The following is a 14,349-nucleotide window of genomic DNA, read 5'->3' as shown; positions in this document are numbered from 1 at the left end:
GGCCATAACCTCCTCGTGCCACTGGGTGGCACCTGAGTCTAAAACGCACCCACTTCCCCTAACTCTGGATCTTGGGGAGGCCTGGGAGGCCCTGTGTGCGGAGGCTATTCTCCCACTTCAGTATGAAGGGAGGAACCTACAAGACACTTGTCTGGGAGGAACTTGAGCTGAGGCCTCCGACTCTGGGCTCTTTTGACCAAGAATCTGTCATTAGTAGTGAGCCTCTCTGAGGGTGTGTGTTGTTGAGAAATGGAGCTGAGTGCTCTGGTGTGAGAAGGGGTAGGCAGGTCCCTGTGGGAGGGCAGGGTGGGGACTGGGGATGGTCGGGCACCAAAGATGGATTCCACGTCATCCTTTTGGCTCTCCAAACACACTCTGCTGCTGCAAGGATCCTGGGCACGTGTGCACGTGTGCACGTGTGTGTGGGCAGAGTGTGAAGTGTGCCATAGGCACACAGATGTGGCTGTACGTGAGAGTCTCTGAGTGGGTGTCACGGGGGTGTGCACACGGTGGGCTCTCAGCCTGGATCTTACCCATTGCCTGGAGCAAGTAGGTCACTCTTTGGCCACTCCTCCACACCCCCAGGACTTGTGGTTACAGCACCGTTCCCTGCTGGCTGCACAGAATTGTGAACCCCAGTGTCCTGTGTGGAGGAGCCAGCCCTCCTGCGCTGCATCATGCTGGGGGGATTGCCGACCACGGTATTCTGGACTGCCCAGCTCATTCTCCTGCTGCAAGCCTCTGCCCTGGCCAAGCACCGAGTGGCCACCTGCCCCTTTGCTGCCCCTTCTCAGAGCAGGATGAACTAGCCCAGTGACCTGGGAGGCCAGGGGACTGAGAGGGATATCCTGGGAGAGAGCCCTTCAGGGAAGCAGAGCAAGTCGTCACATTTCTGGCAGAGGGCTCCCGGGAGGCCTGTCCGTGGCACCCAGGGCCCTGGGCTAGGAAGGAGAGAGAGGTCAGCCAGACACCTGTGCTCATATCCAGCGGAAGAATAAGGGTCTTGGCTGAGAGAGGGTGGTGGAAGGAGGGACACCAGCCCAGGGAAGCAGGGGGAGTCAACACAGGCTGGGTGCTAGAACAGGGCCCAGGGGCAGGTGCAGCAGCACCAGGCAGTCACCAAGTGTGAGCAGCATGGACAATGCCCCTGCTCCCTCAGTGTGGCTAGCCAGAGAGGCAGGGGACCACCAAGACGCTGTCCTGGGGGAGGAGCTGCTTGGGGTCTGACACCCTCTGCTGCCGGGCACACCCATCTGCCCACGTGGGCTCCTCTAGCCTGTGCTGGACAGCTGTCCACTGCGTGAGCCTCCTGAGGAGCCTGCAGGCCCCATGTGTGAGGCTCCATGACATGTGCATGGTGATGTGGCCTCCTTCTCATGGTTCACTGGGACTGTGAAGAGCAGTGTCCCCAAGGCCCTCGTGCTAGACCAGACCTGTAAGGATTTCTGGCTCAGCTCAAGACTGCCCTGCTATGGTTGGGATGTGGTTTGTTCCTGTCCAAATTCATTTTGAAATTCCATCTCCAATGTGGCAATGTTGGGAGGTGGGGCCTAGTGGGAGGTGTTTGGGTCATGGGAGTGGATCCCTCATGAATAGCTTAATCTCTCCCACCAGGGGCAAATGAGTTCTTCCTCTAGCTAGAATGGATTGGTTCCCAAGGGAGTGGGATTTTAGAAAAGTCTGGCTTCCTTGTCTCTCTCTGGTTTCCTTTCTGCCCATGTGATCTCTGCACATACTCGATCTTCTTCTGCTTTCTGTTATGAGTGGAAGCTGCATGAGGTGCTGACCAGACGCAGCTGCCAAAACTTGGACTTTCCAGCCATCAGAATTGCGAGCCAAATAAACTCCTGCTTTATAAATTACTCACCCTCAGATATTCTGTTACAGCAATACAAAGTGAACTAAGACACATCCTCAGGTCAGCCCTGCTCTGAAAAGTCTAGTGTGAGAAAAGCTAACTTCTGAATAAAATGGAGGTCTGGTCTCTTCCATGCCAGGTGCAAGCTTCTCTCTGAGCTCCCAGAGGAAAGCCCTTCGTCTAAACTCAGCTCCCATGGGAGCCTCGGGAGCTGGGTGGGGTATGTGGCATCAGGGATCACATGGCATGAGGCTGTGTGGAAGGGGGTGAGCCGCATCAGGTCCCATCGGGTCCTGGCACCAGAGGGAAGACATCACCTCCTCTCTCCCTCCTCAGGAGGGACTTGTCTCTTCTGTCCCCCTGCTTCTGCCTCCATCTCCTCCAGGGGGAGGCAGACACAATGTGCCTGCCACCTTGCGCACTCTATTTCAGGAAGGAGGGAAGACACAGGGGTTGTGTGAATGACAGTCAGGTAGACAGGCACCATAGAGGAGAGATTTAGATGGACAGATCGGGTGACAATCAAACAGGGGTGGTGTAAGGTTGAATAATGGCTCCCCAAGATGCACGTGTCCTGATCCTTGGAAACTGTGACTATGTCCAGTAGTATCTGAGTGTGCCTGATGTCACCACCATGGTCCTTAGAAAAGAGAAGCTGTGTGAAGACAGAAGCAGGGAGATTTGTGGATGCTGCTGGATTTGAGTCTGGTAGAAGGGTCCAGAAGCCAAAGATAGCAACACCAGATAATGAAAAGAGCAGAGAAGAAAAGTGTCCCCTAGAGCCCTGGGGGTAGTGTGGCCCTGCCTATACCTTCATTGTGTCCCAGCCAAAACCTTTTCGTACTTCTGACTTCCAGAACCATAAATGATAAAGTTCTATTATTTAAAGCCAGTAAGGTTGTGCTAGTTTATTATAGCGTGATAGGAAACTCATACTGGGAAGACAAGCGGGCAGAAAGGGAAAGCACAGGTATGGAGCAGACAGGCGGGAGGGCAGGCAGGGGATCAGAAGTCAGGTGGACATGCGGTGATGCAGGTGGGCAGGAGACAGGTGGACAAACAGGTAGTGAGCCTGGAGTCAGTGACAGAGACAAGGGCACACAGATGAGGGGACAGGAGGCAGGACAGCTGTAGGAAGAATGGCAGGTGGCAGCTAGAAAGCAGGATGTGGGCAGAGAGCCAGGGGCCAGGAGCAGGGGTCAGGACAGCAAGACAGCAGGATGGCAGATGGAGGCCCTCAGAGCCCGTCCTGGACCCCATAAGTCTTGGGGAGCTTCCTGAGACGCAGGTGGATCCCATTCTCGGGCTTCAACACAATTCGTGTTACGGGGACGGGGACCCTGGTGGGATCAGGCAGCAGCTCAAAGCGGAGCAGGGTCAGGGCCACGGCCACCTTCAGCTCATTCATGGCAAATTGTTTCCCGATGCAGTTCCTGGGTGGGGCAGGGACAGTGAAATAAGAAATGGCATCAGGCCCCCTTCTGAGCGGGGCAGGGACTGGCCCCAAGCTCCAGCCCAGAGCTGGGCATTCAGGGCCCTCCCGCACGTGGCCCCGCACCGCCCGCGTCTCCTCACAGGGCACACTCTCCCTTGGCCTTTGACAAGCCTACCAGCTTTCAGGGCTAGCTCCCAACTTCTACCTCTGCTCTGAGCAGGCAGGAAACCCTGCGATAGGAGAGGGCAGCGCTCCAAGGCAGAGTCTAGTCTCGTGAATCCTTTAAACAGTTAATCATTGGTTTGCTCACTCCCTCCACAGAGAGTTTCTGGTTCCCCAGTGGGGAGGCCAGTTCAGGTCACTGTAGGGTGAGGGTGGGCCACAGTCTCAGGTGCTCACCACCTAGGGGCACATTCAGGGACCCAGATCCTCAGAGAGGTCCTAGCTGTCATCAGCTGTTGCCCCACCGTTCTCCCACTCTGTGGTCCAGGCTCCTGCCCTGCCCTCACTCCCTGAGTGTGCCAGCGCCTGTCACCTTCTGATTGCACTCCAGAAATGTCCCTCCTTTCATCCCTCAGTCCTCTCTCCTGGAAGATTCTGGTCTCCCTGCTTCCCCTCCCTCCACACTGAAGCCACAGCCCAGCTCAGTCCCTGCCCCGCTCTTCTTCACAGGTGGGGCAGTGGCCCAATGCCCCCGCTGGCATCAAAGCCCTCTGCAGCTGCTCGTCTCACCCCCTCTTGCCTGTCCAGCCCCACTCCTAGCTCAGATCATGTGGAGGTCATTGAGAATGTCCTCCCTCCACCTCTGCCACCACATCTCCAAGGCTAAGGCCAGTGACCAGCTGGCCTTACCCCTCTGCTCACTGTACCTCTCCCTGCCCCGGTCTAAGGCAGCTCTAGTGCTTTATTCAAGGACAATCCCAGTCCAGTGCCAAGACAGTGCCAGGAGCATGGAACACTCAACAAACTGCTCAGAGAGTGAATGAGTGAGCGAGAGCAGAAATGAAGGCATGCTGTCTGCCTGGAGTGTAGGGATATGGTTCCTGCGACTCATTTCTGTCCTGGACATTCAACTCCTGGAGGCAGGGACAATATGTTTTATCTGTGTTTCCCCATCATGCTGCAGAGGATTTAACCCACAGTCATCAGCTTAATAAATACTTTCGTATTTGAATGAAGTTAATTAATTTTAAAAATATGGAGTGGAGTACACCGAGAGGAAGTATTAGTTTTCAGCTAGAAATTGAGGTATCTCATACTCTCCTGTCCTCTAGTGGCAGCAACATGATTTGCAGACTTTGTTCAGGAGAAAAGACTCATCCTGGGAGAAATCAATGGTGGAAAATTATTTCCTAGAGGAACGATTTTCTTGAAGTCTGTTCTGTGAATGTTGATTTGCCATTGGAAGAATTCACAGAATTATGCATTCAGAAAAATCTTATTTCTCCTAACTATTTACATCATTTTTAGCCATTTGTATTTCACAGGACGATTCCTGCAGCCTTTGAGGATTTTCGCAGCTGTCATAGGGAGTGTGCTCCCCAGCTCGACAGCTATTTCAAGCATCTTTTATATTCTATATACCAGGAACCTTTCAAAAGGTATGTGTTATATACCAAATAGTGGGCTTTCTCTCAATGACAATTTATTGTTTTTATGTTTTCTCGTTTTTATTTTTTTGCCACATTGTGCTATGTGGACTATGGGACTATGGTGGAGAGATCCACTGCACATACAGAATTTACTCGAATGGGAAGCTACACATAAATACATTAACTTTATAATTCAGTGAAAACTTTATTGATCAAGATAGCAAAATACGTGAGACAACAAACACGAGTATAAAACTTTCTACAAAGGGCTACCTTAGATTTTCACGTATTTGGCTTGAACGGTAGGACCAGCAAGGCGTGTGAATTCTAAACACATGGAAACATTTCAATGATTCCACTTTATGGCAGACTGGTGAATTAAGTGGAAAGGTGATGTGGTGATATGAGAATGTCTGGGAAGAGAGAAATTGACTAATAACCTGATAACTGAGAAAAGCAAACATATGAAGTTTAATTTACTGGAGAAAATCTAACTCTGAAAATTCATTTTCCTAAAATGAGGAAAACACCACAGCACACTGAAGTTGGGAGAGATTTTTGGCTGGCCGTGGAGTAAGAGCAAAGAAGAAAAGTCCCCATGGTGTGCCCTGAAACGCCACCTTCCTTTTGTACACAGAGACAGCCACACCAGGCCTCCTTCCCACAGACACCAACATTCAAGGATGTCACTGAAGGTGTCACATGTGAGCATAGGGCTCACACACATCTGGTATGTGCCCAGAGACACCTCCTATCTCCCCAGCTCCATGACCTCACAGGATGCCTCACCTCGATCCTCCTGAGAAGGGCAGGAAAGCGTGGCTGTGTGGCACAGAACCCGGCGCAAAGCGGGAAGGGTCGAACACCTGCAGAGAGAGCGCCAGGGCCAGGGCAGGTAGGGGTCAAGCCCCTGCTTGCCACCCGTAAGGGGACAGGATGTCTAGAGGTAGGAGCAGGAAGCAGTGTTGGTCCTGAGGGGTTGCCCCATCCTCTTCCCAGGACCCTCTTACCTCTGGGTTGGGCCACACCCTCGGGTTGTGGTGAAGGCCATAAATAGAAAGCGCGACTACGATACCTGTTGGGCAGGTATGAGACAGAAGGGTGGTCACGGTTATACCCATTGAGTGGGCACCTGGTCCCTCAGCCAGCAGGGGGCACAGGCATGCACAAAACGCCAGTGTGCCACAAATCATCACTGTGAGCAGGATGATCCTGTCACTATGCAGGTGGGGTGGGCTTGCCTGGTCACGTAAGCTCAGATGCGGAGAGAAAACCATGAAGGCAGGAAGGAGAAGCAAGAAAGAATTGGAGGCTGCTGTTTGTAGTAAGTCCTGGCACAACTCACATTGACCAATGCACCCATGAGCCATTGGAGAATATGCTTTAACTCACCCAGTGCTCACCACCACCCTCCAAGGAACACAGTCTGTCACCCTCATTTTTCAGACAAGGTGCCTGAGTCTCAGAGAGGCTGATTGTCTTCCCTCAGAGTGCACAGCTAGGATATGGCAGCACTGGGACCAGACTCCACTGGGATTGAGCTTGGTGGCCTCTGACCATGGTAGGGGTCTCAGACCTGGTCACCAGCTGCTCTCTGCCCTCAACCTCGGGGCTCCTCAGTGACTGGACCCCATCTGATCCAGGCCCCTGGATTCCCGACCCCACTCATTTGCCCTGAACAGACAGGGAAGGAACCTCAGCTCCCTCTGCCCCTGTCTGGTTCTCCCTGCAGCCCTGCAATCTCAGGGAATAGAATGTTAGGGCTGTCATCCCAAGGACACACCCAAAGGCAGCATGTATTCATCGAACTTTTGGTGGGTTCAAGATCGGTGCCAAGCCTTTTACATACTTAATCCTAACTACAAAGTAAGTTTGCATTTAGCCGACGAGGAAAGGGAGACAGGGAGGGTCAGAATTGCTGAAGCGCACGTGGATGTCTGATTGTCCTTGTGTGCCTGTGCAGGGCTTAGGTCAGTGAGTGTGGGGAAGTTCACACCTTTGGGCAGGGAGCGTCCATCTGGGAAGGTGATGGGTTTGCTGAGCTCTCTGCCAATGCCTGGCACCGGTGGATAGAGTCTCAGTGCCTCCTTGATGCACATGGTGGTGTAGGGCATCTTGTCTAGGTGGTCCCTGAAATGAAGCCCATCTCAAAGAGCAGGCAGGGCTGGGCGGACCAGGGGCTTCCGCCTGCGAGGAGAGCAGGGCTCTCTCCTCACCTGAGCGCTCACTCACCAGGTGATGGGGGCTCCATCCCCCATGAGGCTCTGGATCTCCTCCCGGCACCTCTGCTGATGCTCGGGCTGTGTGGCCAGAGCATAGAGGGTCCAGGACAAGCCGCTGGCTGTGGTGTCGTGGCCCTCAAACATGAACGTGTCCACTTCAGCACGGAGGTCCCTGTCTGATAAGCTGCTGCCGTTCTCCCTCTGGGGAGGCCACGGTGAGAGGGCACAGTTGGGTTTTGCTCTCTGCTTTGAGCAAAGCCTCAGGCCTCTCCTACACACACTCACGTTGCCCAAGAGGAGGATGTCCAGGAAGTCCAAGTGCTTCTTCTTCCTGACCTTCTCCAGCTCTCCGTCGGCCTGCAGGTGAGCCTTCCTCTGCTGGATCACTCGGTCTGTCCCGGAACAGCGCTTACTTGCAGAGCCAAGAGCGAAGCACCCCCAGTAGCCCCGGCTGCCCCACTGCCCCAACCTGGGTGCCAGGTAGAGCTCAAGATGGGTGTGGGAGTGGGTGCATGGGTCGGGGTGGGAGCTCTAGCCCAAGGTGATGCAGGGCAGGTGTCCTCTCCGAGGCGCAGCCCACACGGCCACTGCTTGAATGCTGTCGGGATGGGATCTCGTTCCCCCATCGCCAACATGGTGACACAGGGAGACCCTGCGCAGCACCTGGTCCCCCAACATCTCAGCTCCCTCCCCCCGCACCAGGGAAGTCCCAGCGGGAGTGGCTGCGTGAGTGAGTCCCAGCTTCTTCAGGGGCACCAGGGGGGCTGGCTCTGCCTCAGGTCTCAGGGCCAGGGCCTGTGGCTGTGGCTAGTAGGGGCGGGGAGACCAGAGGACAGAACCTGTGTGCTGATGGGCGAGCTCGCAGGCGCGCTGGTTCGAGCGGCCAGATGGGGTCAGGCTGTAGATGGTGTCATTCTGCAGAAAGGCATTCCGAACACGGGAAAAGAACAGGTCGTTCAGGTCCTTCACGGCCTGGATGTACGACTGGGCGTTCCTGAGGGGGAGGATGCAGAAGATACCGGGGTGGCGGGGAGCCTCTCACCCGGAGGCACGGTGGGGTCTGGGTGGACAGGGCCTCAAAGAGTGGGGACAAGCAGCACTGAGGCAGAAGTCTCTTCTGTCCTACAGCCCCGTGACCCTCAGGCCTTTAGAGGACGGCGTGACAGCCTGCGTCCGCCTGTGCGAGAGGTCAGGGAACGGGGGCTGAGTCGCGGTTTGCTCTGGTCTGGAATTAGAGTTGGGCCAGGGGCTGAGTGTTGGTTAGTGTGCAGGTGCCTCCATGCTGCCCCACTGGCCGCTCGGGGACATCCGCTCCAGTCGGTAAGGACAAGGACCCTGCAGCTGAAGGGTCATCACAGACCTGTCCAGCTGGAGGCTGCCCTGGTGGCTGAAGGCACACTTCGTGATGGTGTCCAGGGTCATCAAGGAGATGGGTTGAAAGACCTCCAGAGGGGAGTCCTGGCTGGCGAGCTTCTCCCACTTGTCCTGTGGTGAAAGGGGACACTGACCTCAATTCCCCCAGAAGTCCTCTGCTAATCGGGCTCAGCTTTCCCCTGAATCTGCAGATGTCTTTGTTGGGAGCCCTCCCGTTAGAGAGCAGGTGCGTTATAGCGGATTAGGACTGAGAAGCAAATGTTTCTCAAATGTTGTCTATTTCACACAAACTTTCATTACAAAGTTAAACATATCTTCTCCTAGAGTCTGATTTACATTTTATCTTTTGGCAATCTGTTGTGACCTTTTTGTTCATGAGGAAAAAATTTTCTGTTTGGGACAAAGACTAGAGTTCTGAGAGCAGAGCTAGACCTGAGGGACAGTGAGGACGCCGGCATTACGGAGCAAATGTGTCGAGGCAACAGAAGCCTCAGGGACCACCATGGGCTCGTAATGCAGAGACATCAAGGACTTTCATTCCTTTTCATTCATCGACTGTTTGCTGGGCACAGCTGGTAGGAAATCAGAGTCCTGACGGGAGGTGATGGCGTGGCAGGCATGGTTTTGAGAATGTAGAACTGGTGTCCAGTGCACACCATGGTGGCTCCAATGCACACCAGAAGCCCTGAGTCCCAGGCCAGAGCCTGGTTGAGTGACACCCTGGCATGTCCACCCTTCCCCTGAAGCTGCCATCGCCTCGGCCAGCCCGGGGCAGGTAGTGGTGCTGGCCAGTGGGACTGGCCGCTCCTCCGTCCACTGTGCTGGAGATGTGAACACAGGAAGAGAGGGGCTTGTATCCACCGTGACTGAACGCCTGCGCACTCTCCCACCCCACCCACTTAGAGGAACCCCACTCTCACAGGAATAGCCTGAGAGTGTGGTCTGGTGCGGCTATGTCCGCGGCTGTGTGCAGGCACAGGCGTTTGAGTGGAACTGGTGGGAGTGTGTGCCTTGAGCGGGCGTGTGGAGGGCAGAGAGAGACATGCTCACCAGCATCACTCGGACAGAGTCTGCCATGAACCCCACGTAGGGCTTCAGGATGTCGTAGTGGAAGGCTGGGGTCAGCAGCCGCCGGTGCTGGAACCACTTCTGCCCGTTCAACAGGAGCAAACCGTACCCTGGGCCAGAGACAGGTGTGTACACATGTGAGGGAGATGGGACCAGAGGGACAGAAGGTGGATCCTGGGTGCAGAAACCCGGAAGAAAGTCCCATTATGGGCAAAGGCAGGAAAGGCACAGTGCGTTTCGGGAATGTGAACTTTCTGATTTGGCTGGTACATCGACGTGATTAGGACAGCTAGTAGACGAAGGTTGAAAAGTGTTGGGGCCAGATATTAACCAGATGTCAGGCAAGAACAGAGAGGACCGAGAGGTAAAGTGGAAGAGGGTGAGTCTCAGGAGGGCTGACACCAGCATTAGGAAGGGGTGTGGTGTAGTTAGAGGAAGAGAAGCGAGGCTTGATTTAGGGATGGAGTCATGAAGAGTGGCGGCCTGTCTCCTGTTGCTCTCTGTGAGCCAAAGAGATAGCCCCTGGCAAACCTATCTGGCATGTGGATGGCAGTCCTGTTCAGGCAGACTTACCAATCCAGGGAGCCAGGAATCTGTAGGAACCATTAGCCTTTGGATCTGAAAGATGAGGCAGGACATTAGTAGTAAACTAGAAGATCAAACAAAGGTAGCTGTGGTTGCCAACAGTTCTGGATGTGTGTCAGTGGCAGTGTGTCTCATGTCACCACCCACTTGTCTGACATTGCCTCCTACATCTCTCCTGAACGTCAGTGTGGGCCTGGGAAGGCAGACTTGGGGAGCCAGTCAGAGCACTCACAGAACCGGGGGGTGGGTGGGCCAGAGACACAAGCGACGTCCGTCCCCCATGCCGAAGAGTAAGACAGAGCCTTGGGTGTTTCTACGTAGGTGGTGGCTTGGCCTCCCCAAACCAGGACAGGGGATAATTAGAGCTTCCAAACCCAAGTCAGTGTTGACATGAAATTTGTGTTTCAGATTAGGTCAGTTTACATAACATCACCTCAATTTGCTTAAAAGAGCAAGAAAGAAAAGAATAGGAAATTCAGCCCCACACAGCCATTTTAACATTCAGTGCTCAGTCAATAATTTTTGCCACAGGCTGGATTGTGGGCTTGGTGAATGGTTGTAGAAGGTTCAGATACTGATGTGTGAGCTCCCACTTTCCTCTGCAGTTTTACAAGCCCAGGGGCTGCACTCCAGAGGCAGGAGCTGCTCCAGCCGCAGCGCAGCTTTCAGTCTCACCTGATCTCCCTAGAATCACCTTCATGTAGTCAGGGTCATAGACCTGGACACGGGCGAAGCTCCCCCACAGCCAGAAAGGACAGGCACTTGGGAATTCCTCTACCCATTTCAGAGTCCTCTGCAGTTCTTGGTCGTTTGGGAACTGTCAATCAGGAAGGACAAATTGGTGAAAACTTCTGTGCCAGTCTTTGCAGTGGGAGAGAAGGACGAGACAACCACAGAGACATTGTTCTAGCTCTATCAGTATAGATTAGGAATTTGGAACCATTTCTGATGACCTGGGCTCTGATCCAGATTCTTGCTATCTCCCCAGGCCCCGACCTAAGCCAGATGCTGTTTGCCTATTGGGCAGAGCTGTGGTTCTCACTCAACGTGGCCCACAGAAACTTAAGCCAGGCATGGTCTCCACATTGTACACAACCTTCGGAAGTACGACATCTTCCATGGACAATTTACACGACAACTTGCATCACCCAGTAAACAGATGTGTAAAATAATTCATTCAGAGAATAACATGGATACATTTAAAATTTTTAGTTATTCATTAATTTTATATTACCATACAGTTGTTATATTTTCAGTATTATCCCAGCATACATGTAAGTATTTATTAAGGTAAAATGGTGTTTGGGATGCATATGGCTATGTGAAAAAAAGCTTAAATACGAAACTATGTGTATAATAGTATTCTACATGCTGAATATGTACGGGTTTAAAGAACAAAGTCTGGATATACACATATCAAATTGGTGTTGGTCTTTCATTTTGAGATTTATGTTTTTCATTCTCATTTTCACTCATCAATGAAAAGAAAGTTTTGCGAGGTCCCTGCTTCCTGGTGTTGTTTTTCAAAAGTCTTCAGTGTCGATCTCAAAGCCCTCTGCCTTCCGGTGTCTCTATCCTTGCCCCCTGCCGTGCTGGCAAGTCTACCATGATCCAGTGCTGCTGCTGCCCTGTGCACCAGCTAAACCCTCCCACTCCCCAAGCCTTTGCACTTGCTCTTCCTCTGCCTGGAATGCCCTTCCCCTTTGCCACAGAGCAACCACCTGTCCTCAACTTCCAAGACTCAGCTTTGTTTTGTCTTGTCTGGAATCCTTGTAGACATTGGGTCCTAGAGATATTCCATTTAGTCAACTCTTCTTTATTCTAACTGCTTCTACGTAACTGCAAGCAACTGTCTGCTATGGAGGTACAGAATCTCTGCCCACATCCTTCTGACAACAATGTTCACCAGCTCTGAGGCAACATGCCTTGCTGTGGGACAGGTCCTTCATTTAGCACATGCTTACTGAACATGTACTGTGTGCCAAGCACTGGTTCAGCCACTGGATACAACTATGGATCCTCACCTGTTTGGAGTGTTCAGTCTAGGTGGGGAGACAGAAAGAGTAGAGGCTGTACAGTGGAGGATAATTAATGTTGGGGTGGAAGGAAGCCCAAGCACCTGGGGAAGCTTTGGAGAGGGGCCCTGGTGCAGAACGGAATGTTAGAAAGCTCTTGATTGTTCACTTGCTAATTCGTTGATTGAGTCATCATTTCCTAAGGGGCAATTGGGTTACAAAGATCAATCAGAGATGGTCTCTCCTGGAAGGAGCCCATAGTTATGACACTACAGAAAAATAACTCAATCAGGTTAATGCCGTTTTGTCCCCTTGAGGGCAGACCAAAGGAAAAAGAATTGCCCCCTCCACTTCTGGAATACCCAGGAGGGCTTCGTGGAGGAGGTGGCTTGGCGATGGGCCTTGGCCAATGGACATACGTAGGGCAAGGTCATTCCAGGCAGATGGCACAGTGTGAGCCGAGGCCCAGAGGTTGGAATGCACAGGTAAGTAGGGAGGACAATGAGTGACTTTATCTGATCTAGCAAAGTTAGATCATCTGATAAAGTCATGATCTAGCTGATAATCTGTCTTAGAGTAAAGGAAATTGGGAAAGAAGGAGGGATAGAGGATTGGGACTAGTCCATGTAGGGCTTGGATGTTTCCAGTTCCCTACTTTGGTTCCACTCTGCTGATGATCACGTTGCCTTCCTTGCTGAGAAACAGCAGGCTTGAGCTCCCTGCAAGCCATATCTCCTCTTGGATGCATTCAATCCACAGCGCTTGGTGGGCCCTCTCCCTTCGGCCCCTTACCTTGCTTGGTGCCTCCACCCCTGGTGCTGGCAGTGCAGGGGGTGGGCACTGTCCCTCCCCAGCCATCCAGATGCTCCTTTCCCTCCTTCCTCTGTCTCTCCACACACCTGGGCTGACTGTCCCACTGTACCATACTCTTGCTGGGTGCGGGGTACTGGGGCACAGGGAGGGGATGATATCCTCGCTCCAAGTAGTTCATAGTCCAGGAGTGTGGGAAGAGAGCCAGGAGGTCAACAGACACGGTCCAGTGGTACAACTGAGACATCAGCACCCCTCACCTGAAGGACATCGTGCTGGCCGACCCTCTCATGTGTTCCCATGACTGTCAGGATTTCAGCCCGGAAATCACCTGTGCTGGCCTTCCCTCAGTCTCGGGCAGAGCCAGTTCGTCCCCTACACCTGACATCACCCACTCTCCCCAGCAGAGTGAGCTCTCTCCCTGCGGTCTGACACCTTCTGAGCTTCGTACCTATGTTCTCTACAGACCATGAACCCACAGGTTAGGGATTCCATCAAACTGATGTTCCCAGGCAGGCTCAGGGGCAGGCAGAGAGAATGGCATTGAGTGACAGGGGCAGGGAATCATCTAGAAGCCTTGCTCTTTGAGAACGGCTAAGGCTGCTGGGGGTGCTCAGCCTGGAGAGGGAGAGACCCAGGAAACACCAACCATTTCCCTTGCAAGGGAGTGAGCTCCCCGTGGCTGGGATGAGCCGAGACTGGAGAGTAGGCATGGTGTTTCTCAGAGGCCACACGCTTATCACACAGTAAGGTTTTGCCCTCTGGTCTGGAACTCCTGGCCTCAAGTCATCTTCCTGCCTCGGCCTCCCAAAGTGCTAGGATTACAGACGTGAGCCACTGTGCCTAGCCTAAGGCTTTGCCGTCTGGACTTGCTGACCAGGCTCTGAGCGCCCCAGTCCTCCCTACCCTCCCACTCCCCCATCCAGCTCCTTCTTACCTCCCGGCTGTGCCCAAAGAGCCAGTGGGAGGGAGGGCACGGGAACTGCTGGAGGGCTTTGAGCAGCCACTGCCTGCGCAGGTAGAGCTGGATGGCCTTGAGCAGCAGCAGAAGCAGGCTGAGCACGGAGGCCACTTGGAGGAGCCCAGAGATGCCTCCTGGAAGTCCGCTGGAGCTCAGCACAGAGACACCCATGGTTCTGCAGTGCCCTCAGGACCACTGACTGCCTCTGCTTATCTCTGACTGCTGCTGCCCGCCCCTGCCAAGTCCTGGGAGGGCTGCCCCGCCCACCTGTGGGGAGGGCGAAGGTTGAGGACTTACCTTAGACCTGGGTGTTCTGAGTCGATTAACTGTGGAGGATCCAGCTGGGGAAGCAGGGAGAGCAAAGCTTCATCAGCTGACAGTGGTAATGGCCACCGAGCACCCATGTTGCCCTCCCCATAGTACTCACGA

General features: G+C 53.5%; 1 protein-coding gene across 1 annotated transcript; it reads right to left on the bottom strand.

Annotated features, from left to right (window-relative positions):
- Positions 1-2,740: 2,740 nt before the first annotated feature.
- LOC105814130 (cytochrome P450 4A11) lies at positions 2,741-14,135 on the bottom strand. Its single transcript, XM_012649050.1, has 12 exons — positions 13,897-14,135; positions 10,810-10,951; positions 10,123-10,167; positions 9,532-9,659; positions 8,468-8,592; positions 7,947-8,101; positions 7,393-7,499; positions 7,118-7,308; positions 6,882-7,015; positions 5,896-5,960; positions 5,675-5,751; positions 2,741-3,291 (listed from the first exon to the last, which is right to left on the bottom strand). The coding sequence occupies exons 1-12, from the start codon at positions 14,089-14,091 to the stop codon at positions 3,096-3,098; spliced, it is 1,560 nt and encodes a 519-aa protein (XP_012504504.1). The 5' UTR covers positions 14,092-14,135; the 3' UTR covers positions 2,741-3,095.
- Between the last annotated feature and the right edge of the window lie 214 nt (positions 14,136-14,349).

This window comes from Propithecus coquereli, unplaced genomic scaffold (assembly GCF_000956105.1).
Source record: "Propithecus coquereli isolate 6110/MARCELLA unplaced genomic scaffold, Pcoq_1.0 Scaffold299, whole genome shotgun sequence".
Taxonomy (NCBI): domain Eukaryota; kingdom Metazoa; phylum Chordata; class Mammalia; order Primates; family Indriidae; genus Propithecus; species Propithecus coquereli.
This window is presented reverse-complemented; position numbering and strand designations above follow the sequence as displayed.